Source organism: Acinonyx jubatus, chromosome A3 (genome assembly GCF_027475565.1).
Source record: "Acinonyx jubatus isolate Ajub_Pintada_27869175 chromosome A3, VMU_Ajub_asm_v1.0, whole genome shotgun sequence".
Lineage (NCBI taxonomy): Eukaryota > Metazoa > Chordata > Mammalia > Carnivora > Felidae > Acinonyx > Acinonyx jubatus.
This window is the reverse complement of record NC_069388.1, coordinates 112307645-112335484: the sequence shown is the minus strand read 5'-3', so window position 1 is coordinate 112335484 and position 27840 is coordinate 112307645. Positions and strand designations below refer to the sequence as shown.

The 27840-nt window shown below is 39.9% G+C and overlaps 1 protein-coding gene across 3 annotated transcripts in view; it reads right to left on the bottom strand.

Annotated features, from left to right (window-relative positions):
* MEMO1 (mediator of cell motility 1) overlaps nt 1-21965 on the bottom strand; it is a 123353-nt gene extending 101388 nt beyond the window's left edge. Inside the window, exon 1 of one of the 3 annotated variants that reach the window (XM_027033498.2) lies at nt 21568-21965. In XM_027033498.2, the coding sequence (XP_026889299.1) occupies nt 21568-21628 (61 nt within the window). In that variant the 5' untranslated portion in view covers nt 21629-21965. Of the gene's footprint in view, nt 1-14640; nt 15288-21567 lie in introns of those variants that run through there. The other 2 variants (XM_053201041.1, XM_053201039.1) reach the window with 2 other exon arrangements.
* Nucleotides 21966-27840: the final 5875 nt, after the last annotated feature.

The following is a 27840-nucleotide window of genomic DNA, read 5'->3' as shown; positions in this document are numbered from 1 at the left end:
CAGACCTACAAGAATCTATATGATGTAGTCCTAATCTCCTTCTCCAACATTCTTCACTATAATTCAGCCACTTATTCCCTCTTACTGGAAATCTCTCTCCCTGAGAATTTCATACCATTTGGGATTTCAATTTAATTTTTACTTCCACAGAAAGACTTCTTCTAATCTCTATCTATGGTAACTTCTCCCTTAGTCACTCGGTATTACCTCTTCACCGCAATCAAACGTAAAGACAAGTAGTACTAAGTACAGTAATAATACCTCATGACCCTTCCAACCTGGTCACAACTGACTGCTAAATCAGGAATGGGAGTCTGAACCCAAGAAGAGCCAACTGACAGGTTAGGCAACAGCCCATATGGTAACCTGAGAAACTGAAGAATTATATACAAAGCAGAAACGGAGACTAGATAAACTAATCTGTGTCCTACTGAACAGCTCCCTCCCTTCTATTCTCACAGTTTATGTTGGTCAGCCTCACCAACTGAGAAGTAAACCCTGAATCACCTGTAAAGCACTAGAGCAAAAAGGTATTCATCAGAATCACCTGGAAAGCTTTCAAAAAAACCACACCAGAATCGACATTCCTAGGAGAGTCTTAAGTGACTCAACAGATCAATTTGACATGTATCCATGAACAAAAAGTTCCTTAGTGGGAGCTGTGGGAATCAGCACCACATGCCAACAGACCCATGAGGAGTCTTGCCCACCCATGCAATGAGCAACAGGCCTACAGATCTCAGTTCTGGCTCCAGATCCTGCAGTGGTCCACAAACTTGCTCCAGTCCCTCTTGGCCACAGTACTAGAGCCCCTGGAGAAGATGGTCTTATGCAATCACCCACAGATGACAGAGCCTTTGTGGAAGTCTAGGAGCCCAGCAGCAAAATTCCAGCATACCACTGAAGCAAAAAAATAAATAAATAAAAATTAAAAAGTCTAGGCACACTAGAGAGCGTAAGAGGAAGTCTGACTTTTCCCATGGCACTTGTAGCCCAAGGCAGCACAGCTCAGTACCAAAAGACCCTCCTCAGGGGCACAGGATTGGCTCAGTTAGTAGAGTATATGACTCTTAATCTCAGGGCCATGAGTTCAAGCCGCACAATGGGTGTGGAGCCCACTTAAAATTAAAGAAGTGGGGCACCTGGGTGGCTCAGTCGGTTAGGCATCCAACTCCTGGTTTCAGCCCAGGTCATGATCTCACAGTTCATGGAATGGAGCCCCACACTGGGCTCTGCGCTGACAACACTGTGCCTGCTTGGGATTCTCTCTCTTCCTCTCTGTTATTTCTCTGTGCATGCGCTAGCACACACTCTTTCCCATCCCCCCACTCCAAATAAATAAATAAACTTTAAAAGAAGAGTGGGGCACCGCACCTGAGTGGCTCAGTAGGTTAAGCATCTGTCTTCGGCTCAGGTCATGATCACAAACCTGACAGTTTGTGAGTTCAAGCCCCTGTCAGCACAGAGCCCAATTCAAAGCCTTTGTCTCTCTCTCTCTCTCTCTCTCTCTCTCTCTCTCTCTCTCTCTCTTTGTTCCTCCCCCACTCATTCTCTCTCTCAAAAATAAAAATTTTTTTTAATTTTTTAAAGAAGAGTGCTGTAAAATTTTTAAGGTAAAAAAAAAGAAAAGAAAAGCAAGAGAAACCTCCTCTGCTCGTGATTTCTCCCACAAGGGAAAATGAAAGGATGTGAATGATCCAGCTGTGCAGGATGCTGCCAGAGGTCCATTTCTCCACTGAGCATTATTCATAATAGCCAAGACATGGAAAAAGCCTTAAGTGTCCATCAAAGATGAATGGATAAAGAAAATGCAGTTATGTATACAATGGAATATTATTAAGCTATTAAAAAAGATGAAATCCTGCCATTTGTGTCAACATGGAGAAAATATGAGGTCACTATGCTAAGTGAAACAAGTCAGAGAGAGAAACAAATACTGTATGATCTCACTTATATGTGGAATCCAAAAACATCAAACTCATAGAGAGGAAAATAATGATTGCCAGGAGCTGGAAGGTGGTGGAAACAGGGAGAGGTTAGTCAAAAAGTACAAACTTCCAGTTATATGATGACTAGGTGCTGGGGATCTAATGCACAGCATGGTGACCACAGTTAACAACACTGTAATGTCTATTTGAAAGTTGCTAAGAGACTAAATCTTAAATGTTCTCACCACAAAAAGGAAATGGTAATTATGTGAGTTGACAGAGGTGTTAACTAACCCTTCTTTGGTAATATATCATGGAATCAAATCATCACATATACACCTTAAACTTACACAATGTTATATGTCAGTTACACCTCAATAAAGTTAAAAAAAAGAATGTGTTTCTGAAAATTGAAAATATTGCATATATTTCCAAATCCCTAAAATAAAAGCTGTAACACTGAAAGTGGTAACTGATCTAAAATAAATGACTCCTTGGATGGTTATAAACAGCAAAGGTTTTATCTTATTCATTTACATATTTCCCACCAGAAATTATTGTTATTCCCTCTTATAAACCAGAAGCCCTAATCTGTATGTAACATTTCACGTAATCTAGTAGAACAAACTTATTCACATAAAGTCCTTAATTATTAATAAATATAGACGTTATCTTCTCTATTAAGTTTAAGATATTTATTGAATAACCAGGGGCACCTGGGTGGCTCAGCTGGTTAAGCATCTGACTTCAGCTCAGGTCATGATCTCATGGTTTGTGGGTTCAAGCCCCATGTCAGGCTCTGACACAGATTCTGTGTCTCCTTCTCTCTCTGCCCCTCCCTGACTCATGCTCTGTTTCTGTCTCTCAAAATAAATAAAAATGTTAAAAAGATATATAGAGTAACCAAAATAATTTTCTTTCATATATTCTCTTCACCTATTCATTAATTTATTTATTTAATGAAGTTTACAAAATTCCTATTTCATGTCAAGACTGTTTCTGACACTGAGGAGACAACAATAAGGAAAGGCAGGCAGGTCTATGTTCTCATGGAGCATGTATTCTAGAGAAAGGAGGCAGTCAGTAAATAGGTAAACAACAAAATAACTTTGAATTGTGATCAATGCTATGACACATAAACAGAACCATTATTTCATAGCCACTCTATGTCCAGTAGAGAAGACAGTTTAAAAAAAGAGGGGGCAGGAAAGGCACCTTAAGTAGCTACCAACTGAATTGAGACATAAAGAATATGAAGAGCCAAGAAAATACTTGGGGGCAGAAATTTCTAGAAAGAGAAAACAGCAAGCACAATGGCCCTGAGTAAAGACCTTACCATGTTAAAAGAATCTGGAAGGAAAAAGTACCAGTTTCATGAATCCTAGCAAATGAGGGGGAGAATGACAAAAGATAATGTAGGATAGTCAGGCATAGGCCAAATCATGCAGGCTATCCATAATCAGAAGCTTAAATACAAAAGAAAATCACTGAAGCAGTACAGTCACACCTGATTTACACGGCTTTTAAGTTCTAAAACATACTCTTGTAAAGTAAGCACACTACAAAATATAATTAAACACATAAATTAAAGTTAACTTTGTCATCCTATATTTGGCAAGTTAGTATCAGACAAATAACAGAACAAGGTAGTCAGATTAATCATCTAATCATTCATAAAGCATTTAGTGAGCTCCTGTTATGTGCCAGATGCTACTTTGGGTGCTAGAAATGCAAAGATGATAGTGGTGATGTCACCTTTCACTCTGACCAGTAAATACAAAACTGAAAATGGTGATACCATCTACTCCGAGCAACCCAGTTTTCTTCCTAAAGTCTCAAAGCAGTGGTTCTCTATGCTCTGTATTAGAACCATCTTTAGTGTATGTAAAAATGCAGATATCTGGGCCCCACGTATCAGCAATCCTAATTCAACAGGTTTCCAATAATCCCTCACACTTTAAGAAACAGAGGTGAAGGAAGAAGTGTATCAAAATCACCTACAATTTATAAATTACATCTCCCCATTATCCTACTCAGAATCAGGCAAAAATGAGCCACTATAATTAGTGGAAGGAGTATATTATAGTACAGGGTATGTTAGGGGCGGGGGCGGGGGGGGGGGAGACAGGAAGAAAAGACAGTAAGATTGACAGTCACTACAACAGAGAAATCTTGAGGGCTTGTTTGTTTGTTTTTGGTGAGGGCTTAACACAATTGCAAAGGAAGAAATGAGGATTTCTACAGACCAGCAGTTCTCAGAGTAATATTTCCAGATTCCAGGAGATCCCCAAGACCCTTTCAGAAGGTCCACTAAGTTAAAATTATTTTCATAATAATACTAAAAGACTGTTTCTTTCACTGTATTGGTATTTACTTTGATGGTTAAAAAGTAACTAGGTCAAACTGCTGGGATCTTATTAGCAATAGCACTAAACAATATTAGCAATTATTACAGTCTTCACCACCACACACTTACCAAACTTTAAAAAAAAGAAAAAGCCAGTTTCTTTTAAGAATGTCTTTGATGTAGCTATAGCTGTAAATATTACACATTTTATTAAATTTCAAGCCTTGAATATACACTTTTCAATATTCTGTGCGCTGACATGGGAAGTATGACAGTTGTCTCAAGGGAAAGCACTTACATGACTGAGTTGCAAGCTGACCTAGCCACTTTTTTATGGAACACCGTTTTTCTTGAAACAATGACTGACAAATACTGGTTACTTAATCTTGAGTATTTAGCAGATATTTCCTTGAAAATCAACAGTGAGCCTATCACATCAAAAAACATACCTGTCAATGTATATTGCTGAGTATAAAATCCAAGCTTTGAGAAAACTGAAATTCTGCAAAACTTGTTTCTACCATCAAGGGCTTAAAACCTTCCAAAGTCAAACAGGATTTTCTGACAATAATGGTGATATTAACAAATGTGATTCTTTAACAATGACTGATAAAATGTGTAAACATTTGGAAAATCTATATAACCCAAGGAACAAATATTTTCCACATGACTAATACATGGTGTTACAAGAATTCTGCAAGGATGAAAGATCCACTTCAAGTGGAGGATAGACTGATATTAATGAAAACAGTATGAAAACTTCATTGCTAAGATTTCAAATTCCAGATTGGAGTTAAATCTTTCTTCTTCTTCTTTTTTTTTAATGTGTACTTATTTATTTTGAGAGTGAGAGAACATGCGTGCAAGCAGGAAAGGGGCACAGAAAGAGGGAGAGAGAATCTGCTGACATCACAGAGCCTGATGGGGGCGGGGGGGGGGGGGGGGGGGGTTCAAACTCATGAACTGTGTGAGATCACGACCTGAGTCTAAATCAAGTCAGATGCTTAACCAACTAAGCCACCCAGGCAACCCTGGAATTAATTTTTCTAAAAGTCCTTTTAGAAGTAGACCATCTTCATGTTGTTGTTGACAGTCTCACAGGTATATTACATTTGTGTCATTCATCATATGTCAACTATATTTCAATAAAACAATTTTTTAAAAACTACAACTTTAGGGGCACCTGGGTCAGTTAAACATCCAACTTCAGCTCAGGTCATGATCTCCTGGTTCATGAGTTCGAGCCCTGCATTGGCTCAGCGCTGACAGCTCACTAGGAGCCTGGAGCCCACTTCCAATTCTATGTTTTCCTCTCTCTCTGCACCATCCCCCCCCCCCATGCTCCATCTCTCAAAAATAAACAAACATTAAAAAAAAAATTTAGTTTTAGTACAGCATCAGAGTAGGATATCCACAATCATCTGAATAGTTCACTAAAATATTCTGCCCTTTTTCCAATTTCATATTTGTATGAGGCCAGATTTTCTCGATATGCTTCAGATAAAACAACAAGTCACAACAAAATGAATCCAGTAACAGATATGAGAAGCCAGTTGTTTTCCATTAAACTAGACATTGAAAATATGTTCAAAAATGTAACAAATGCTAATTTCTCATATTTTCCTTGTTTTGGAAAATTAAGTTATTTTCATTAAAAATGCTATTCATATTAACATGCAATGGGTTTTATTATTTTTTAAATAAATTACACATAAGTATTTTAAGTTTCTCAGTTTTAGTTTCTAATGACATATATTGATAGATTAATTCACATGCAAAAAAAAAGTGCTTTGGCGTTATCAATCATTTTAAGGAGTATAAAGGGACTCTGAGACTGAAAAGTTTCAAAATAACTGCTAGAGATCTAATGATACTTTATGTAGCTATTCAACTCTGTATCACCTTACTGAATGCATCATAACTATCTTCCTTTGAAGAACCAGAATAAGCAATAACCAAAAAAGGGAATGTGATAGGTAGAATAATGACTATTGGTGTTATAACACAGAAAGACCTTCAAATACTGAATTTGTTAAGTACAAAAGTATAAAAGAATTATACAATACAGTATACCACCATTTGCTGAAAAGGTGTAGGAAATGATGACGTATTCACATGTGCTTGTATATGCGTAACAAAACAATGGACAGACATGCAAGGAATTGATAAAAGCACACACCTACAAGGAAGGGGGAATATGAAATTTACAAAGGTGGTATAGGAATGAGCTTCTCAATCCTTTAATTTTTAAAACATATGAATGTATTCACAGTATTTTTAAATGTATAACTTAATTTAATTTAAAAGAAAATAATACTGGGGGTGCCTGGGTGGCTCAGTCAGTTAAGCTTTCGACTTTCACTCAAGTCGTAATCTCAAGGTTCATGGGTTGGAGCACTGCGTCGGGCTCTGTGCTGTCAGCCCAGAGCCTGGAGCCTACTCTTGATTCTAGGTCTCCCTCTCTTTCTGCCTCTTCCCTGCTCATGCTCTGTCTCTCTCTCTCAAAAATAAATAACCATTAAAAAAATTAATTTAAAAGAAAATAACTCTAAACCAATATTAAGTATAATTCACATGTATTTTCAATTTCTAGGTTGCCCTGATATCAGGAAAAAAATAAAAAATAAAAGTTACTTTTTTTTAAATTTTTTTAATGTTTTTATATTGGGCTGAATGCTATCAGCACAGGGCCTGCTTCAGATCCTCTGTCCCAGTCTCTCTGCCCCTCCCCCCACTTGCACGCACACATGTACCCACTCTCTCTCAAAAATAAATTTTAGAGGCGCCTGGGTGGCTCAGTAGGTTGAGCACCCACTTCAGCTCAGGTCATGATCTCGCGTTCTGTGAGTTCGATCCCCGTGTCGGGTTCTGTGCTGACAGCTCAGAGCCTGAAGCCTGCTTCAGATTCTGTCTCCCTCTCTCTCTGCCCCTCCCCCGCTCATGCTCTGTCTGTCTCTCTCTCTCTCTCTGTCAAAAATAAATAAACATTAAAAAAAATTTTTTAGTTAAATAAATTAATTTTAAAACAATTTTTTAAGAAAATATTCAGATGAGGGGAACGTGGGTGGCTCAGAATCAGTCAGTTAAGACTCCAGCTCACAATCTTGGCTTAGGTCATGATCTCTTAGTTTGTGAGATTGAGCCCCAGGTTAGGCTCTGCGCTGACAGCACACAGCTTGCTTGGGATTCTGTCTCCCTGTCTCTCTCTCTCAAACTCAAAACAAATAAACTTAAAAAAGAAAAGGTAATATTCAGGTGAAATTAGCAGTTATTTCATTAACTTTTTTGTACTTAAAAGATGTCACTGATGGAATGGAAAGCAAATTTAGATATTGCACAAGACAAAAAAAAAAAATCAGTGAACTTAAAAGAAATTACACAAAAGGAAGCACAGAGAGAAAGAAGAAAACAATTCTGAATTAACTATAGGGCAATACCAAGCTATTTAGCATACTTTTAATTGGAGTCCAGAAAACAAAGGGGGTAAAAAGAAAAAATATTTGCGGTAATAATGATTATGACAAGTATTTTTCTAAATCTGCTGCTAACTATAACCCACAGATCCAAGAAACTTAGTGAATCCCAAAAAAGGATAAACTCAGATCACTCAAAGGCACATGATGATAAAATAGCAGGAAAATGGTAATAAGTCTAAAAAAAAAAAAAAAAGCTTAACACAACCATAGGAAAAGAAAAAAAAAAAAACCACTGTATTGAGAGAAACAAATACTTTTTTAAAAAATCACAGAATTCTCAGAAGCCGTGCAAGCCGAAATTCAATAAAACATTTATAAAGTGCTAAAAGAAGTAATGTCAACACACCTACTGAATTCAATTTTTACCAAACCACCTATCAAAAATGGGGTAAAAAAGCTACAGTAATCAAAACAGTGCGGTAATGGAATAGGAAAGATAGACATAGAGACCAATGGACTAGAACTGAGTCCAGAAATAAACCCAAACATCTATAATCAATTGATTTGAACATTCAACAGAGAAAGAATAGTCTCTTCAACAAATGGTGCTGAGACAACTGGACATCCACATGCAAAAGAATAAAGTTGAACCCAAACCCACCCCATATACAAAACTTAACTCAAAATGAATCAACAACCTAAATGTAAAAGCTAAAACTATAAACTATATAAAACTATATAAACTTATTTCTCAGAAGAAACTGCAGAAGCAAATCTTCATGATCTTAGGTTTGTCAATGGTTGCTTATATATCACCAAAGCACAACAAAAGAAAAATAAATAAATGAATGAATAAATAAATCTGAATTTCATCAGAATTAAAGTTTTTGTGCATGAAAAGATACTATCATGAAAGGAAAAGACCATCTATAGAATGGGAGAAAATACTTATAACTCCTATGTCTGATAAAGGATTAATTTCCAGAATATCCAATGAATTCTTTTAACTTCATAAAAAGAAACAAACCAATTTAAAAATAGGAGAAAGACCTGAGTAGACATTTCTCCAAAGATAATCTACAAATGGCCAATGATCACATGAAAACATGTTCTATATCATTAGTCATTAGGATGGCTACTATCAAAGAAAAAAAGGGGGGGAAGAACAAGTGTTGGCAAGGATGTGAAGGAAGTAGAACCCCTGTACATTGCTAGTAGGCATGTAGAATAGTGTGGCTGCTGTGGATATCAGTTTGCTAATTCCTCAAAGAGTTAAATATGGAATTACCCTATGACCCAGCAATTCTACTCCTAGACAGATACCCAAAATAATTGAAAGCAGGGACTCAAGCAGATACCTGCACACCAACATTCACAGGACTATTAATTCACATAGCCAAAAGGTACAAACAACCCAACTGTGCATCAACAGATGAATGAATACAATATGGTTTATACATACAATGGATATTATTCAGCCTTGAAATGAAATGAAATTCTGATACATACTAATTTGGATACGGATGAACCTTGAAAACATATTAAGTAAAGTAAGTCACACAAAAAAAGGACAAATATTTTATGAGTCCACTTAACCTAGACACCTAGGATAGGCAAATTCATAGATAAAGAAAGTAAAATGGTAGTTGCCAGGAGATGAGAAGAGGAATCAATAGGAAGTTAGTATTTAAGGAGTACAGACTTTCAGTTGGGGAAACCATTGGTGATGGCTGCAAATTACATTAATATACTTAAATGCCACAGAAGTGTACACTTAGAAATTGGTAAAATAGCAAATTTCATGCTATGTACATTTTACCACAATAAAAAAAAAAAGGGGGTCTTCGTATACCTAGGGCCTTGCTAGTTTATGCTAACAATATGATTTGTCGTAAATTCCTGTTTTTGTTTTCCTGATACCATGGGCCACACTGTATCACTATGAGCTCTGCAAAAGACAGGAGAGCTGGAGACTGATTAGTTAAGGTCAGTCACAAGAGTGCTCTATGCCTGTAAGACTGACACCCCCAATAAAATAAAAACCTGTGATACCACGGCCCAAATGGGCTTCCCTGGCTGTCAAGACTTCATACTTGTTGTCAAATCATTGATGACAGAATTTAACACTGTCAGAGCAACTGCACTGAGAGAGGACACACTGATACCTGACTTGTCCTGTACTCCACTATATGCACCTTTCCCTTTCTGTGATTTTCATCTGTATCCTTTCTCTGTAATAAACTGTACCTGTAAGTATAACAGCTTTTCTGAGTTCTAGGAGTCCTTCTAAGGGCTCATCAAACCTGAAGGTAGTCTCAGTGACCCCTGACACCAATGAAAAAGCATGTACCATACAAATATTACCTATGAGAAAGCTGGACTGGCTTTATTAAAACAAGGAACACTTCAGAACAAAAAATATTACCAGATATAAAGAGGAACATACATAATAATAGTTAATTCAAGAAAACATAATCCCAAACATGTACATTAAATAAGATATTTAAAATACATGAATCAACAAATCAACAAAACTAAAAGAAACAATACACAAACCCAGAATTATAGTTGCGAATTTCAATACTGCTCTCAGGAACTAACATAAATAATAAAATAAGGAAAATCAATAGGAATGTAGAGGACTTAAATACAATAACCCAACTTAACCTAATTAACATTTAGAAAGCATTCCACCCCACAACTACAGAAAACATACATTATTTTCAAATGAACACAGAACATTCACCAAGACAGACCATGTAATGAGCCATAAAACAAGTCTATTGTTAGTTATCTGGGCCCAAGGGAGAAAAACAGATGCAACATTTCCTAAACTTACTTGACCATAAAGCCTTTCTGCAAAGGCATCTCCAGGGACTACTGTTTCTCATCACACTTTGAGAAAAGCTATCCCACCCATTTTCACCCCTTCCTATTTCTACTCCTAGTTGTGACTAGCAAAATAAGGGAATTAGTAAAAATATCCTTTCCTTGGCTACTCTGCCGGAACTAGCCAATCTTGGGAAGTACCTGCAAAAGTCCTAAGGCAGGAATAAGCTTGACATATTTGGGAAACAGTAAGAGGGCCAGAATGGTTGGAACAGCATAAAGAATAAGTGGTAGGAGATGAAATCAGAAAGTTGAGCAGAGGTCAGAGCATGTAAGACCTTCTAAGCCTCAGTAAGAATTCTGAATGTGATTTTAAGTATGAGGGGAGGGTTCTGAAAAATGACTATTATCTCATTCACATATTTAGAAGATATCTCTCTCTCTCGCTCTGTCTCTCTCTCTCTCTCTCCCTCTCTCTCTGTTCTGTAAAGAACAGAATGGAAAGTAGGCAACGAGTTGAGAAGCTCTGGCAATAGCATAAACGATGTCGAAGAGCAGAGCAGCCTAGACCAGACTGAAATGTGTATATCAAAGAAAAAACTCCAAGGCAAATCTATATTAACTGCACTGAGAAGTCTTCAGGCATTTTCTTTACTTGGCTCCTAGGCTATCTCATTCTCCACCTAATGAGATGCTCAGTTGGTCTTCCTTACATGATCTCCCTCACCTACCCAACCTCTTCAGGTTGGAAACGTTTTAAGGCTTAGTCATGAACCTCTTTGGCCTAGCTATTCCCTTTCTTGTGATTTCACCGGACACTTGGCTTTAAATACCATCTATATAATGATAATTCCCAATTTTACATCTCCAGTCTAGGCCTCTCCCCTAAAGTCTAGGCTCACGTACCCACGTGACTTACAGTAAGTACCTCAAAATTTAACAAACCAAAATAGAGCTCCTAACCTTCCTCCACCATTTTTTTTTTCTCATAAGTCTTCCCTACCTCAGGTGGTAGTAACTCCATTACTGCAATTTCTAACAGATAAACCTTAAGAAATATCCGTGACTGGAGCGCCTGGGTGGCTCAGCCGGTTAAGTGGCCGACTTTGGCTCAGGCCATGATCTCATGGTTTGTGAGTCTGAGCCCTGCATCGGGCTCTGTGCTGACAGCTCAGAGTCTGGAGCCTGCTTCAGATTCTCTGTCTCCCTCTCTCTCTGCCCCTCCCCTACTCACACTCTGTATCTCTGTCTCTCAAAAAAAAATGAATAAATATTTAAAAAATTAAAAAAAAAAAAGAAAGAAAGAAATACCTTGACTTATTTCTCTCATACCCCACTTCCAAGTATGGCAGCAAATCCCGTCAGCTCTACCTTCAAAATATATCCAGTAACCAATCACTCTGACCTGCCTCCACTGCTATTATTACTCAATGCCAGCCTTTATCATCTCTTACTTGGATTAGTGCTTTCCTTGTAACTGGTCTCTCTGGTTCTGCTCTTGCCACCGGCTTCACCACTCCCTGACACTCACTACAGCAGTCAAGTGATTCTAGTAAATCTAAATGGGGCATGTCATCAACTGCTCAAAACCTTCCAACAGCTGTCTCACTCAAGAAAAGTCCTTACAATGGTCTCAAGACCTGTCTGACCAAAGCACCTCTGTGCCTCTGCTCCAGCCATTTACTTTTAACCTCATATCACACTACTCTATCCATGTCACTTCATACCAGTTGCAATGGCCTCCTTGCTGTTTCTCCAATACTCCAAGCCAGCTTTAGCTTCAGGACCTCTGAACTTGACGTACCTTCAGCCTAAAATTATCTTGGCGTCTAGGGGCGCCCGGGTGGCTCAGTCAGTTAAGAGTCTCATGCTTTCAGCTCAGGTCATGTGAGTTTTGTGAGTTTGAGCCCCATGTCAGGCTCTGCACTGTGTGGAACCTGCCTGGGATTCTCTCTTTCTCCATCTCTCTCTGCCTCTCCCCAACTCATGCTGTCTTTGTCTCTCAAAAATAAATAAACTTAAAAAATTATCTTGGCCTCTAAAATTACCTACAATGCAAGGCTTGCTCTCTCTCCTCTACTTCCAGTCTTCACTCAAAGTCATTCAAATGAAGTCTTCCCTTCCAATGTTATTTAAAATTGCAAACTTCCTTCCGATTCTTAAACATTTTTATGCATCAGCAGCTCTGATTTGCTTTATAATTCTCCATAGCACTTTCCCGTATCTAATATACTATATATTTTACTTACTTACCTTATTTATTGTCTATCTCCTCCAAACAGAATATACACTCTAGGGATTTTTGTTTGTTTCATCTCCTGCTACACTACTAGTCCCTAGAGCAGTACCCTTCACACAGAGCTCAATTTATTCAATACTGAATCACTGGATGTTAAACAAAGCCTCTCCAGAAGTATCAAGTTTTGTTCAGCCTGATTCAAATTCTGGGACCAGCCTAATTAAAATAAACCAATTCCTTTACCAGTATTTATTTTCTATGAATAATATTCAATATTCATAAGTGTTTCTAGTCACACTTTTATCATTTTATAATCTAAAACATTTATTTAACAATTATAGAGATGCTTACTGACTCCAAATAATCCCACTTCTCTCTTACTCCAGCAGCACTACAAACAAAAAACAGTAGCCTTCAGCCAGAAGTCCTGTGTTCAAATCCTAGCTCGCCGTTTACCAGTAGTATGACTCAGGCAATTTAGCCTCCGCCAAGTCTTAGTTTCTCATCAATAAGAGAGCAAGGAGGGGGTGGATTAAAGCCTGCCTGCCTTACCTATCCTATACCTAATCACAGGATTATTGTGAAAATCAAAAATGTATGAGAAAATGCCTTATAAACCATAAGATATACACAAGTGTGAGTTAAATGTCAATAGTTTAGAAAAAACCTGAAGAGCAGAAAACTTCAATGTTTGGAGCAGCATATCTCACCATATCTCCTTGCAGTCAGACTGGCTGCCTGCAATCAGACTCCTCCACTTAAATATACCTTAAACAAGTTATTCAACCTCTCTGAGTCATTATTTCCACATCCATAAATGGAGACAATACCAACCTTGTAGTGTCCTTGAGGATTACAGATTATATACAAATATAGGAAACGTACCCATGGAATATGTTTAATGAAGGACATTTTTGCTATCATCCTGGTCTTTCAAATGGACAAAAATCCAAAAGGAGATAACTACAAACTATACCATGGAGGTAAGAAAGATGACTTTGACTTGGAAAATACACGAGAAAAAACAAGAAGGAAAGTGAGAAAGAGCCAGTGGTAATCAAACCAAACTTTAACAGTTTGCCTATTAAATTTGTTCTTTCCTTCTTGCCTTTTTCCAAGTAAAACAGCAGGATGAAATGCAAAGAAAAATCAGCATACAGAACACTGTATCTAGTAACCTAAAAAGTTAATTTTAAGACTAAATATTATACATGTAATCTCTTTACTTCAAAGGAGAATATCTTTATTAGACAGTTTTTCAATTTCTCACACACCGAGATGTATTTTGACACTCTAAACTCAAGGCACATGTCAAAAAAATAAAACAATTGCGGTTTTCCAACCACAGCACCCTGACAAAATTTTATTAAAAGTTTAGAAATATGGCAAAATGAATAAAACAATTCAAAAAGTAAAACTGCAATTAAGACATATATCATACAGGGGTGCCCAGGTGGCTCAGTCAGTTAAGTGTCCAACTTGAGCTCAGGTCATGATCTCACAGTTCATGGGTTTGAGCCCCATGTCAGGGTCTGTGCTGACAGCACAGAGCCTGGAGCCTGCTTCAGATTCTGTCTCTCTCTCTCTCTCTCTCTCTCTCTCTCTGCCCTTCCCCCATACTCACACACATGCTCTCTTTCTCTCTCTCAAAAATAAGCATTAAAAAAAAATTTTTTTTTAAGATATATATCATACAAACACTTCAAGAATGCTTTCTGAAATCATCAGACTTTGCTATATTTCCTTGATTCCAGGACACCAGTAATTATGAGATGTACCATCAATATAACAACCATTTTTGGGGACAGGGTAGGGGGGAAAGGCCCCACATTAAATATACACTTAGACATACCAATTTCAAAAAACATTTAAACAGGGCACCTGGGTGGTTCAGTCGGTTAAGCATCCAACTTCAGCTCAGGTCATGATCTCACAGTCCATGAGTTCGAGCCCCGTGTGGGACTCTGTGCTGACAGCTCAGAGCCTGGAGCCTGCTTCAGATTCTGTGTCTCCCTCTCTCTGCCCCTCCCCTGCTCATGCTCTGTCTCTGTCTGTCTCAAAAATAAATAAAAACATTAAAAAAAAAATTTTTTTTAAACATTAAAACATAATGTATCCTTCTGGAATGCTGACAACATTCTATTTCTTGATATAACAAGCTGGTTACATACAGTATGTTAAATCTGAATATTCATCAAAGTGTATACTTGAATACTTTTTCTGTATCTACATTTAGTTCAACAAAAAAAATTTATGTAATATACCTACTTCATACACATACAGCTATCAACCAGATGAATTATTGATATAAATATGAAAGGTAAAAAGATAAAGCTTTTAGGGGTGCCAGTGTGGCTCAGTCAGTCTGTTGGGTGGCTAACGTCAGCTCAGGTCATGATCTCACCATTGGTGAGTTCGAGCCCCGCATCAGGCTCTGTGCCGACAGCTCAGAGCCTGGAGCCTGCTTTGGATTCTGTCTCTGTCTCTCTCTCTCTCTCTCTCTCTCTCTCTCTGCCCCTCGGCCCTGCTCATGTTCTGTCTCTCTCCCTCTCAAAAATAAATAAACATTAAAAAAATTAAAAAAAAAAAAAGATAAAGCTTTTGAAAGAAAACATGGGGGGTGGGGGACAGTGCCTGGGTGGCTCAGTTGATTATGAATCTGATTTTTTATTTCAACTCTTGATTCCAGCTCAGGCCATGATCTCATGACCTCCTCTGTGCCATCAGCCAGGAGCCTGCTCTCCCCCTCTCTCTGCTCCTCCCCTGCTCGTTCTCTCTCTCTCTCTCTCTCTCTCCCCCTCTCCCTCTCTCTCTCAAAATAAATAAATATTTAAAAATAAAAATTAAGAATTAAACATAGGAAAGTAGTTTCATAACATTGACATAGGCAGAGATTTCACAAATGGAAATTAAAAAGCACTAACCAATTGACAGACTAGACTTCTTTAAAATTAAGCACTTTGATTCACCAGGACAAAATTAAGCACTTTGATTCACCAGGACACCAAGATCCTGGAAGGGCTAGCTACAGAGTAAAAAATACCAGCAATATATAAATCTAACAAGACTATAACCACAATATGTAAAGAACTACAAATCAATATGAAAAAAGTAAACAACCTAATAGAAAAAGACCCAAAGACTTTGTAACAGATACTTCACAAAAGCAGAAATCCAAATGGCCAATATCATAGGGTCCCTAATATAAAAAGGTGTTCAACTTTATTAGTCATCAGGAAAATAAAATTAAAACTACAATGCAATACCACTACCTACCAATCCAGAATAAGTAAAAATAAAAAGACTGACAATAATAAGTGTTGACAAAGATACAGAACTAGAACTCATACACTGGTGGTGGGAGCATAAATTCGTACAACCACTTTCCAAAACTTTAGCAGAATCTACTAAAAATGAGCATACCATAAGCATGACTTAACAATTCCACTGTAGGGATGCCTGGGTGGATCAATCGGTTAAGCAGCCAACTCTTAATTTCAGATCAGGTCATGATCTCATGGTTTGTGGGATCGAGCCCTGAATCAGACCCCTCGTTGAGCGTGGAGTCAGCTTGGGATTCTCTCTCTGCCCCTTTCCAACTTGCCGGGTAATGCGCACGCGCACTCTCTCTCAAAATAAATTAAAAAAAAAAAAACTTTTTTTACCAGAAAAAAAAGTACAACTATGTTCACTGCACCAAATAATCCAATGTCCACCAACAGGAGAATGAATAAACTGTGGTATACTCACATAACAGAATAAAGCAACAAGAAAAAACAAATTACAACACAACAGGGGTTAATCTCATAAATATAATATTTTGAGCAAAAGAAGCTCAAATAAGATATACTTTATGATCCTACTTTATATAGAGTTCAAAAACATGCAAAACTTTTCTAGTGTTAGAATACAAAGAACACAGCGGGGGTTGGGGATTCCAACACTGATACGTTTCTTTAGCTGGGTACTGATTACACGAATGTGCTTATAATGTGAAAATTCATCTAGTCATACGCTTTTCTAAAGGCATGTTACACTTCTTTAAAAGTCTTCTAGGGGCACCTAGGTGGCGCAGTCGGTTAAGCGCCCGACTTCAGCCAGGTCACGATCTCGCGGTCCGTGAGTTCGAGCCCCGCGTCAGGCTCTGGGCTGATGGCTTGGAGCCTGGAGCCTGTTTCTGATTCTGTGTCTCCCTCTCTCTCTGCCCCTCCCCCGTTCATACTCTGTCTCTCTCTGTCCTAAAAATAAAAAAAAAAATTAAAAAAAAGTCTTCTATAAAATGAGGTCCCCAACTGGTGAAAGGATTTCTAATCCTTTCCCACCACCGACATTCTTCATTGGTACTACACTCAGAGATTTAACTAGCAATGATCTTATATCACGCTGCTGTTCTTCAGGATTTAAACAATCAAGATCTTTGTCCATATTTACTATATGTGAAGCACTTTAACATTCATTCATTCAAATACTTACTAAATACCTACTAAGTATAAAATCTGTTCTGAGTACTCAGGGTACAAAAAATGAGTAAGATACTGCTCCTAGCTTCAAGCAATTCCTAGCGTTACAGAAGACCACACATACAGAGAACCAGGTAAATGTAAAGCTAAGCACGTTATGAGAGTACAAAGGAACATCAAAAACAGCCAGGAAGAGGCAAGGCAACAGGATAGGCTTCTTGGAGGTACGAACACCTGAGTCTTTAAAAGAAGAGTAGGAATTATCCTGGCAAAGTGCATTCCATCAGACAAACAGCTTGAGTAAAAAAGCACAATGTATTTAAAGAAACAATTAGAGCTGCTACATGTTGCTTTAAGGGGTGGTAAAAGCAAGGACTGGGATGGGGTAGAAGGGAGTGGCCAAAAAGGAGGATGCCAAGTCATGGAGAAACAGACCTTTTCCAACAAGCAAGATGGTCAGTGAGATTTATGTAAAGGAATTATGTGGTCAGAAGATTATTCAGGGAGCTACGTGGAGGATGGACTTAAGGAGGATAAGATGGGCAGAAAGAAGGCCAGTTAGGAGGCAGTTATAACTGTCTTGATATAAGATAGTAAGAGCCTGAAATAATGAAATAAAAGCTATAAGAGAAAATACAGAGTACAGATACATTATGCTGCTGGTCTAGAGATGACACTTTGAGAACCACTAACCTATACTAGAAGCTGGCATATTTTTCTGTAAAGGGCCTAAATATTTTAGGTTTTACAGGCCACGCAGACAGTTTCTACTGCACTTTTTGGTTTATGCTTGTTTTTTAAACCCTTTGAAAATTAAAAACCATTCTTAGTTAGTGGACTTTACAAAAAAAAAAAAAAAAGACCGCAGGCTGGATCTGGGCTGTGGGCATAGTTTGCTGATCCCTGCTATACACAGGTAAAGAACTGAGGGTTAACCTGCCTATGAGATTAATTTTCCTAAAATGCTACTCACATATTAGCTTCCTACTCAGAAACTTCTCCCTTGGTTCTGACTGCCTACTGAATAAGTCAAATCACTATTATGCATAGCATTCACAGGCATCAATACTGTAGCACCAACCTACTTACTATTCCAGGCTCAAGAACTATACCCAAGTGTGAACCTTCCATTCTTATTAAATTGATCTATTCACATTATTTGTCTCTGTATTTTGTGGTGTTCCCCAATGTTCTTTTCTCCTCTCCAAACCCACCTAAATACCATTCCTTCAAAGCACAATTCAAATCCTACCTTAAAGTGATTCCACAATCCTCAGAACTCCTATAAAAGCACTCCTAATTTATCCAAAATGTATTTGCTGTCTTATTACTTACTTTAAATAAACTGTAAATTCCTCGAGGGCAGGGAATAATTTAGACTTCTATTAGTGGATCTAGCATATAACAAGAAGTAAATAAAAACAAAGATATATATGTGTATATACATGTAACATATATAAGTACACACACTTTTTTTTTTTTTTCTGAACTGAAGCAAATGTGATTTCACCCATAACCAAATACTTTAATTCTATGGACATGATCTGAATGATGTAGGAAGAACAGAATGACAATCCACAACGACATCTGTCTCTCTCCTATTACTCAAGTTTTTAAGAGTAGTTCACCAGAGAAAGCAATAATAACACAAGTAAAACTTTTCCAATGGTCAAAGTTATCAATATAGGTACACTGGGTAATGTTAAACAAGTTACCAAACCAAGTTGAAGTTTACTTATTTTTACTTCACTTATTTTTCAAATACAAAATAAGCTTTTACAACTACACTGCTTTAAATTCATCCTTAGTAATTACTTAAGTTTAGGGGCGCCTGGGTGGCTCAGTCGGTTGTCTGACTTTGGCTCAGGTCATGGTCTCTCGTGGGTTCAAGCCCAGCGTCGGGCTCTGTGCTGACAGCTCAGAGCCTGGAGCCTACTTCGGATTCTGTGTCTCCCTCTCTCTCTGCCCCGCCGGGCTCGCGCTCTGTCTCTCTCTCTCTCAAAAATAAATACACATTAAAATTTTTTTTTTTAAAAATAATTACTTAAGTTTAAAGTCACACACACATATATATATACATACACACACACAAGACACTCATGCTCTGAATTTTTTTAACAATGAAGTTGTCTATAACTATTCACATTATCAAAATGGCATTATCGATTTCTTTGAAAGTTTAGGGAAATAAGATTGTATTTCAAATTTTTTAAGAAAACAGTCCATTACAGGAATTGTTGAATCACTATACTGTACACCTGAACCTAACACTGAAAAAAATAAAATTATGCTTACACACACACACACACACACACACACACACACACAAAGAAACAAAGAAAGAAATTACTTCATTTTCATTCCCTAATGATAGCTATACTTAGAGAATGTTTTGAGCCGGATAAAAGAATTCCCATATTTGAGATTATTGAAGAAGTCTCTTCAAGTCCAAAGTGTCAACTCTGCCTTATTTTATTACCCAAAGAATGTTCAAGAATCTAAAAAAATTCCTCCAGAATCCTTTGTTGAAATTTCAATGCAAGCTACAAACAAAAAAAAAAAAGTTTAAAACACTTAACACTTATAGAAAGGCATAGAAAACAAAACCAAAAGAAATAAATCAAAAGAAGGCCATGAAAGTGAAAACTGAGACTTTTTAACCTTCAAAATACACTGAAGAAGCTTAGTGACTTACAACCCTGAAAAGACTATAATTGATAAACTGGATGTTAGCAATACACTAAATTGGAGGGCAAACCCAGGAGCTAGGGACTCCCCCATTTCTCAGTTCCTGTTCTGCCTAGTACACAGTCTTGGGCACAGCCCCATATGTTGAACAAGAAAAGCTTAACTGACACTCTCAGGTTGTGAGAAATGATTAAATGTTTATGAAGTACTTTAGGACCATGAAGGTAAGTCAAATGTCATTTGCTTAGTACAAAACTACAGCTACCTGTTAGGCTTGCAAATTATGATTCTTTTGTGTCTTCCTAAGGCAGCGAATCTTCAGTGAGTCAGTAAAGTGCATGTATTTATGAGCTCGTTTAGCAACTTCAGAGAAATGAATTTTCCTCCAAATCTTTGCTGTCTCACAAACCATGTCACTAGCCAATCCAACTATTTGCAAAAGGAAACATGATGCGATCCACGTTAAAGTTAGGTCTAGTTATTGATAAGCCAATACCAAATGACTGAAAACTATTAGGAATCACAGGGGAACTTTTCTTTGTTAACTTACCAGAAATGTGACTCCTGAAAGTAATCCCAGAAAACAGTCGCTCTAACAAAACGTTTATTAAAGGGAAAGTCCCTAGGCTTTCTTAAAGAGCTCTAAAATGTTTTTAGGCAGTGTGGACAGAAGCCTCCGTTCGCTCAGACCCTAATCTAATTCCTTAGGTACTTTAGCACCTGCGTGGTGCTGAGCGGATAGAGAGTGGCGAGGCTGCTGAGCAAAAGTGCTGATGCCAAATCCCAGCTGCCCCCTTCGTGAATGACAGTAACAATGAAAACACTGACAAAAGAGCTGGGAGGCCACCCCAAGCCACCGCCTGGCAATACTTCTACTCTACCCCCAACACACAAGAGCTGCAAATCCCAGAAAAGACCCCGCTCCCGCAGACCTCACGGGCGGAGCCGTGGGCTCCGGCCCGGCAACGTGAAAAAGTACTACCCCGCGCACTCCTCTCCAGACAGCTGAGCACCTTAAAGGTGAGAGCGGAGCGCTGCCTCCTGCCAAACTGCCAGCGGAGGAGGGAGAGGACTTCCTCGCGGGAGAGGGGAGAGCGGACGCGGCCGTGCACGCCGCCAGACGGAGGACTGCCCCGGTGGCGGGCGCCGCTCGGACCGCCGGCGGGGAGCAACCGCGAGCACAGGAACGCGCGTCCCTCCCTCGGCGCCGGGTGGGGGAAGCGGGGCTCGGGCGCCGGGCAGACCGTCCTCTCGGGGGGGGTGGCAGCGGCCGGCCGGCCGCCCGCCCGCCTCCCGGGAGCCGGAGGCGGCGACCAGCAGACTCGGGTCCGGGAGCTCCGGGAGCGCATTCCCTCCTCCAGCCGGGTCCCGAGGGAGGGCGCAGGCTGCCGAGGCGGCCACTCTCCCTCTCGCCCAACTCCGGGCTGAGCGAGAAGGGCGGCCGGCCCCGGGCTGCCCGGCGGGCTGCCCAACCCGGGTGGGGGAGGCGGCGAGGCCGGCCTCCGGGCCGCTCCCTCCCCACGCGGTCCGCGGCCGGCGGCCGTCCGCGCCCTCGTCCCTCCCGCCGCCGCGCGGGGCCGGGCCGCCGACCTCGGGCGGCCGCGGGCGCGGGGCCAGGCGGCGGCGGCGGGCTGACGGGCCGGCCGGCCTGGGGCCCTACCTGAGGCTGTGTACCAGCTCCCGGCGTGACTGGCTTCCCGGCAGACCACTCGGTTGGACATCTTGGTGCCTGTGCCGCCTATGGTGCACGAGGATGAATGAGGAGGCGGCGGCGGCGGCGGCAGGAGCGGCTCCGCGAGGGGACGAGACACCGCGGGCCCAGCCCAGGAGGAGGCGGCGGCGGGGAGGGGATCGGCCCGGCCCAGGAGGAGGAGGAAGAGGAGGAGGCGGCGGCCCAGGAGGAGGAGATGGCAGCCGGGGCGGTGGCGGAGGCAGCAACAATCACCACAAACTCCGGCGACCGCCGGAAGATGGGGCCCGCGGCGGCTTCAGCGAAGCCCGGAACGCCCTGGCCCCGGCCCCCGGCCTCGCCGCTGCTCCCCAGCCGCGGCCGGTTCCGCCGAGCCGCCCCCACGGCCCCCTCCCCTCCCAGCTGGCCTCCCCGAGCCACCGCCGGTGACCCCACCCCCGTGACTCCGCGCCCGCCCCCTCCCCCCACCCCCCGCGGGACTCCCCGCACCCACCCCCACCCCCGGCAGGGCCCTCCTGCCCGCCCGGCCGCCGGCCCGCGGGCCCCGCCCCGCCCCGCTCCTCCTCCAGCCGCGCGGCGAGGTTAACGGCGGAAACCGGACAGGCCGGCCGGCATCTGGGGTCGGGCGGCCCCGCGAGGAGGCAGCGGCGGCTGCAGCTCCGCGCACACAAAAGCCCAGGGCCGGGGCCTGAACCGGGGAAGGCAGACCCAGAGAGGAGCCAACGCTTCCTTACTCGCCACTCTAACGGGTCCTGCCCACTGAGCATGCCCAGCAGCCGCTGCCAGGCCCGCCGAGGAATCTCAACGTGCACGCTCCGCTCTCCGGGGTTTAGCGGCAGCAGAGGCTTTGGGGGGGGGGGGGGGGAGGGTGCGGGGAGCAGGACGCAGCCGCAGGGCAAGCCCCCTCCCCCAGCCAACTTCCTTAAATGTAGAGCTCCGAGGGCACGCCGATGCGGTTTTCCACGAGGACAGTCCAGTTTGCCCTTCCCCCCCCACCCCCATCATGCACACGAATTTTTAGTGAATTCACACCCCCAAGGTTTCACTCCCAGGGATGCGAGCTCGTGGCCACGTTGGGAAGTTCATTTGTAGAAACAGGCACATGGTGGTGTGCCTGTGGTCCCGCAAATTCTAGTTTTTGCTTCACTGGGCCACCCTGACCACCTAATCCTGGCTTTTGACTACTATAAACGTTATCTTGTTTCATTTTATATGGATGGAGGTGCCTGTCTTAACTCCCTAATTGAGATTCAAGTGTGATATACCTAGCATCAGTTATTCTCTATGAAAAGGGAATAATTTATTAAAGGAGTGTCCCTAGAATTACAAGAGTTAATAAATGTAAAGAGCCTGACATAGGATGCATACATTTCCTCCTCTTATAAATCCAACTTTTCCACAGAAGTGCCAGGAACAAAGAATTCCTTTAAAATTATAGAGGAATCACAGTAAAGTAGGGTATCTTGGACCTCTGAGGAAGTGTTAAATTACTGTCCTGTTCCCATCCCTCCTCCCACCTTTTCAGCTTTAAGGCCCAAGGATCTTGTGTGAGATCCCAGGCCTAAAAACCTGGTCAAATACTGGACCATTTCTGACTTTCACACCTTCTTCTACACAGTTATTAGACAAAAAAAAAAAAAAAAAAAAAAAAAAAAAATCTTTTTATTTTAGACTGACCTGTATTTCTTTACTCAATTTTTAACCCTCTCACTTTACCACTAACCTGCCCAAATATAAACATATTTTACAGCCAAAAGGAAAAAAAAATGTGCCAAGTAGTCAATTTAAAGATAACAAAAAGGCGGGCTGGAGCTCTAATTCCATGGTACTCTTCTTGGAATACCAAAACTCAGTGGCAAATGATGAGATGGTAAATCGGTAAACTTTTCATCATAAATTTCAAGAAAACTGTTGATACGGTTAATATGGCATTGATAAGCAGTGGTAGTTCCTCAAGTTAATGACTCCTAATTGTGTTTCTATGGCCCCAAAAAAGACAGGGAAGGGACATTGGATACAATGAACTAAGAAAGCTTCATATTTCAGGCTGGTCAAACTAGAAAATCAGATTTGAGTCCTGGCTGTCACTGATCAGCTATGTGATCATGGGCATCTAGTGATTTAAACTTTTCAAGCCTCAGTTTTCTTATCTGTCAACATGCAAAAAATATCTAACTCACAGGCTTGCTGTGAGATTAAGTGAAAATAATCTGAAAACAATTTATAAGCTGTTCTTGGTTTATTCTTATCATTATCCTCTACTCCTAGCAACAACTCTAGGTCTCGTTCCAAACTAGTAATTTAATTTAAATTTAAGCTTCCTCCCTATGGAAGTGCTCTGTTGAAGGCTTCTTTCCCCCAAAGGAGTTTTCTTCCTGGTCAAACTCAGCAAAGACCACAATGCCAACAGAAGTGAAAGGTTAAAAGATCTACTATTATCTCTAGAATGCTCTAAAAATATCCCATCATTATTCCTCCTGTCCATCTTTTATTCAAGAACAGAGTCTTGAAAGAAATATGTTGAAACTATTCACTTACCTCCCCTTAAATTAATGGAGATCCATATAATGCAAAATATTAATTTCATATCCTAGGAGAAGCCTGTGTGGCAATACTGTGCAATTCCTGTCTTATATCCTGTATTATATACAATTTCCATTATATCCACCAGGGGTTTGGATTTGACACTCCATAAACATCAGTCACAGCAAAGGGCAAGGAAGAATTCCTCACTAATACAGTCCTTATGAAGCACAGACTTTAATAAATAAGGCACCACTAGTCCCAGAACCCAACATTCATAGCCCAACATATTTTCTGAAACAGCATGTCATATATTCACTGCATCAGTCTGTACTAGCACACAAGTAACACAACCACAATACCCATCAATATGAGTCTTGTTAAAGTAGGCTATATCCACACATATGCACCCGTTAAAAAGAATAGGTGGTGCTATATACTGGTATGGAAAGCTTTAAAAAAAATTTTTTTAAAGCAAACTGGAAAACAATGTTTAAAGTATGCTATGATTAATGTAAAAATGAATACTTGTAAGTATTCTCATACACTTGCATGTATACAGATTACCTCCAGAAGGAAACACAATAATTTGTAAAGGTACTTGTTTAGGTGGCCAAAGCATAAGGATGGACAAAAGATTAAACTTGTGCCATCTACATATACACCTACACACACACACACGCGCGCGCGCGCACACACACACACACACACACACACACACTACTTACATCTTTAGACTTCATGTTTGGAATCTACATGACAATATTAAATTGACCATTATTATAATTTATTTATCCATGGTTGGCAGCTTGAGGAGCAGCCTACTACTTACTAAAACCCCCATATCTGAAAAATATTCTAGAATAAAACTACAGAGTTTTGGACAAATCAACATTGAGAGAAGGCTTTAACATAAAGATGCTCTTTTGATTTCAATTAAAACTGGTACTCTTAAGGGGCACCTGGGTGGCTCAGTTGGTTGAGCGTCTTACTCTTGATTTCAGCTCAGGTCATGATCTCATGGTTCATGGGTTGAAGCCCCACATGGGACTCTGTGCTGACAGCAGGAAGCCTGCTTGGGATTCTGTCTCCCTCCCTCTCTGCCCCTTCCCCACTCATGCTTGTTCTCGCTCTCAAAAATAAATAAAAATAAATTTTTAAAAATGGTACTCTAAGAAAGACAAATACCATTATGATTTCACTTATAGGCAGAATCTAAAAAACAAAACAAATGAATAAACAAAAAACCAGAAACAGACACATAAATACAGAGAACAAACTGATGGTTGCCAGAGGGGAGAGGGTTGGGGGAATGAGCAAAAACTGGTAGAGTGGGAGGTGCAGGCTTCCAGTGATGGAATAAGTCACAGAGTGGAAAGGAACAACACAGGGAATATATATAGCCAATGATACTGTAATAGTGTTGTGTGGTGAAAGAAAGTAGCTATACTGTGAGCACAGCAAAACTTAGAGTTGCGAATCACTATGTTGTAAACCTGAAACTAATGTAACATTGTGTGTCAACTATACTTCAGTTAAAAAAAAAATTTAACTAGTACTCTAATTGTCAGTCAACTTTGCCCTTCCATTAGAAGTCAAATTTTATAAGTAATACCTATTAAACACTTAACTATGTACCTGACCCTAAGCTAACTACAGATTTAGTGATTCCTATTGAGATGAAAATTTGTTCACTTCTAATTTTTCGGAAAAAATTTTTCAAAACTTTTGTCAAATGTATTGTTAATATTATTTAGAATTCCCAGAAATGAAACAACTGAGTCAAAAGATTTAGGGTTTTTTGTTTTGTTTTGTTTTTTTTAAAGTCTGACAAGAGGGTTTTTTTGAAAGAAAATTCATGTTCATTACTTCCTGGCCCTTTTATCTCTGGTGACCTATTTTCCACTATTATATTACTTTCCTAATTTAAATTTAGAGATTTTTAAACAAATAGATTCTCAGTGATAGCCATTTACAGCTTTCATCTTCGTCCTTCATTTCTACAGGTTGATGACAGGTATCGGGCATCCAATTTGTTAATGCCTTTTTGGAATCCAGTCCAGAAAAATATCTGGCTACAATATTTTATGCTATCCCTACAACCATTCTATCAGGAAGCAGGAAGTTATCAATCCTAAAATCTCACTATACCTTCTCCTAAATGAGATTTAAGCAAAGGTTCAATATTCTTTCTATAGGATTGTCAGAATTAAGTAGACAATATCATTCTATCCAAGCCATTTTTCTTTTTTTTTTCGATTCAAGGTCTCCATTTCCTCTATGAATCTATGCCTAATTTGCTCTCCTCATCTTCCCACTAAGCTATCTACCAACATAATTCACAAATTCTCTGTAACACGTAGCACTTCTTACTCTATTTCTATAGTTGTTTACTAAACAATAACCTACCCAAATAAGTGTTCAAAGGGTAGGAATGGCTTCTATAATGTAGTTGCCAACTACACATAAAATACCTCATCAAAGTGTAGTAGAAACTTTCTTAACTGGTTTCTACTTCACTAACTTACTGGAGTAAGTGATGCTCTCCATTCCCATAGTCAAATATAAGTTGAACTCTTGAAGGTTATAGACTACACTCTTTAGGAAAGTCTCACATTATTACAATCTCCTCCCAGGTTTATGTACATAACTTACAAGAGTCCATTGTGTTCTCCAGTTGACTTATACCAGTTGTACTAGGTACAACCACTACACAATTTAATCAAATATTACATAAACTAATGAAATGCAAACACATAATGCAAAAGAGCTACAAAAATTAGGTGGAATACTCTGGAAAGACTAAGTAAAAACTGCCAAATTAGAGGCAGATAAGATGACTGAAGCCTGGAGAAAAAAAATCATTAAAAAATTATAGGATTCTACAAATTACTTCTTAAATGTTTAAAATAATCCTCTACTTTCAGAAAAAACCTAAAAGTGGAATTTTCAGACCGTACATTACACAAGTGGTTTGAGGAAGAAAAATGAAACAGAATTCTAAGCAGAGAACCCACACCCAAGAAAAGATTGAAAAAAATATATTATCAGGTTAAAAAGATTTATATTTTTTTTAAGTTTAAAAAAAATTGTTCAGTGTCATTGAGGCTTCCCTACCATGACTCGCTTTTCCGTCTACCAACTAGATAAAAGGCCTCCTACTGTACACACACAAGGGCAAACTGATTTTCCCCCAAAGAAAAATTGTAAGCACCCCTGAGAACATTAAAGCAGAGGGTAACATAGCATTAAGGGAAGGTAATATAGCATTAATCTGGGTTTGAATCCCTGCCCCAAACTTATTTCCCCTTGAGCAAGTTAAAAAAATCTCACTCTTCTCATCTAAAAGTGAGTTATTAAAATTAAATCTACCTCACAGGGTTTGAAGATTATATCACAATTCATGTATTTAGCATGGGTGCCTGGTACATGATCAGCATTCAGTAAGAAGCATGTGTACTACCAGCACAAAATATGCCTATTCTCAGCTGTAACTTTTTAAAGGATCAATTTCAGGATTGAGTAATTTAAACCCCATCTCAAAGAGAATTCAGTAGAACACCAGAAATAATGTAGCACTAGGCAGAGTACTGCATTACTTCAAAGTGGTCATTAACCAGAGGTGTATATCAGAATGGCTTAAAGAGCTTTTGTCAAAGTCAGAAGCCCAGGCTTCATCACAATTGAATCAGGCTCTCCAGGACTATTTATATATGAAAC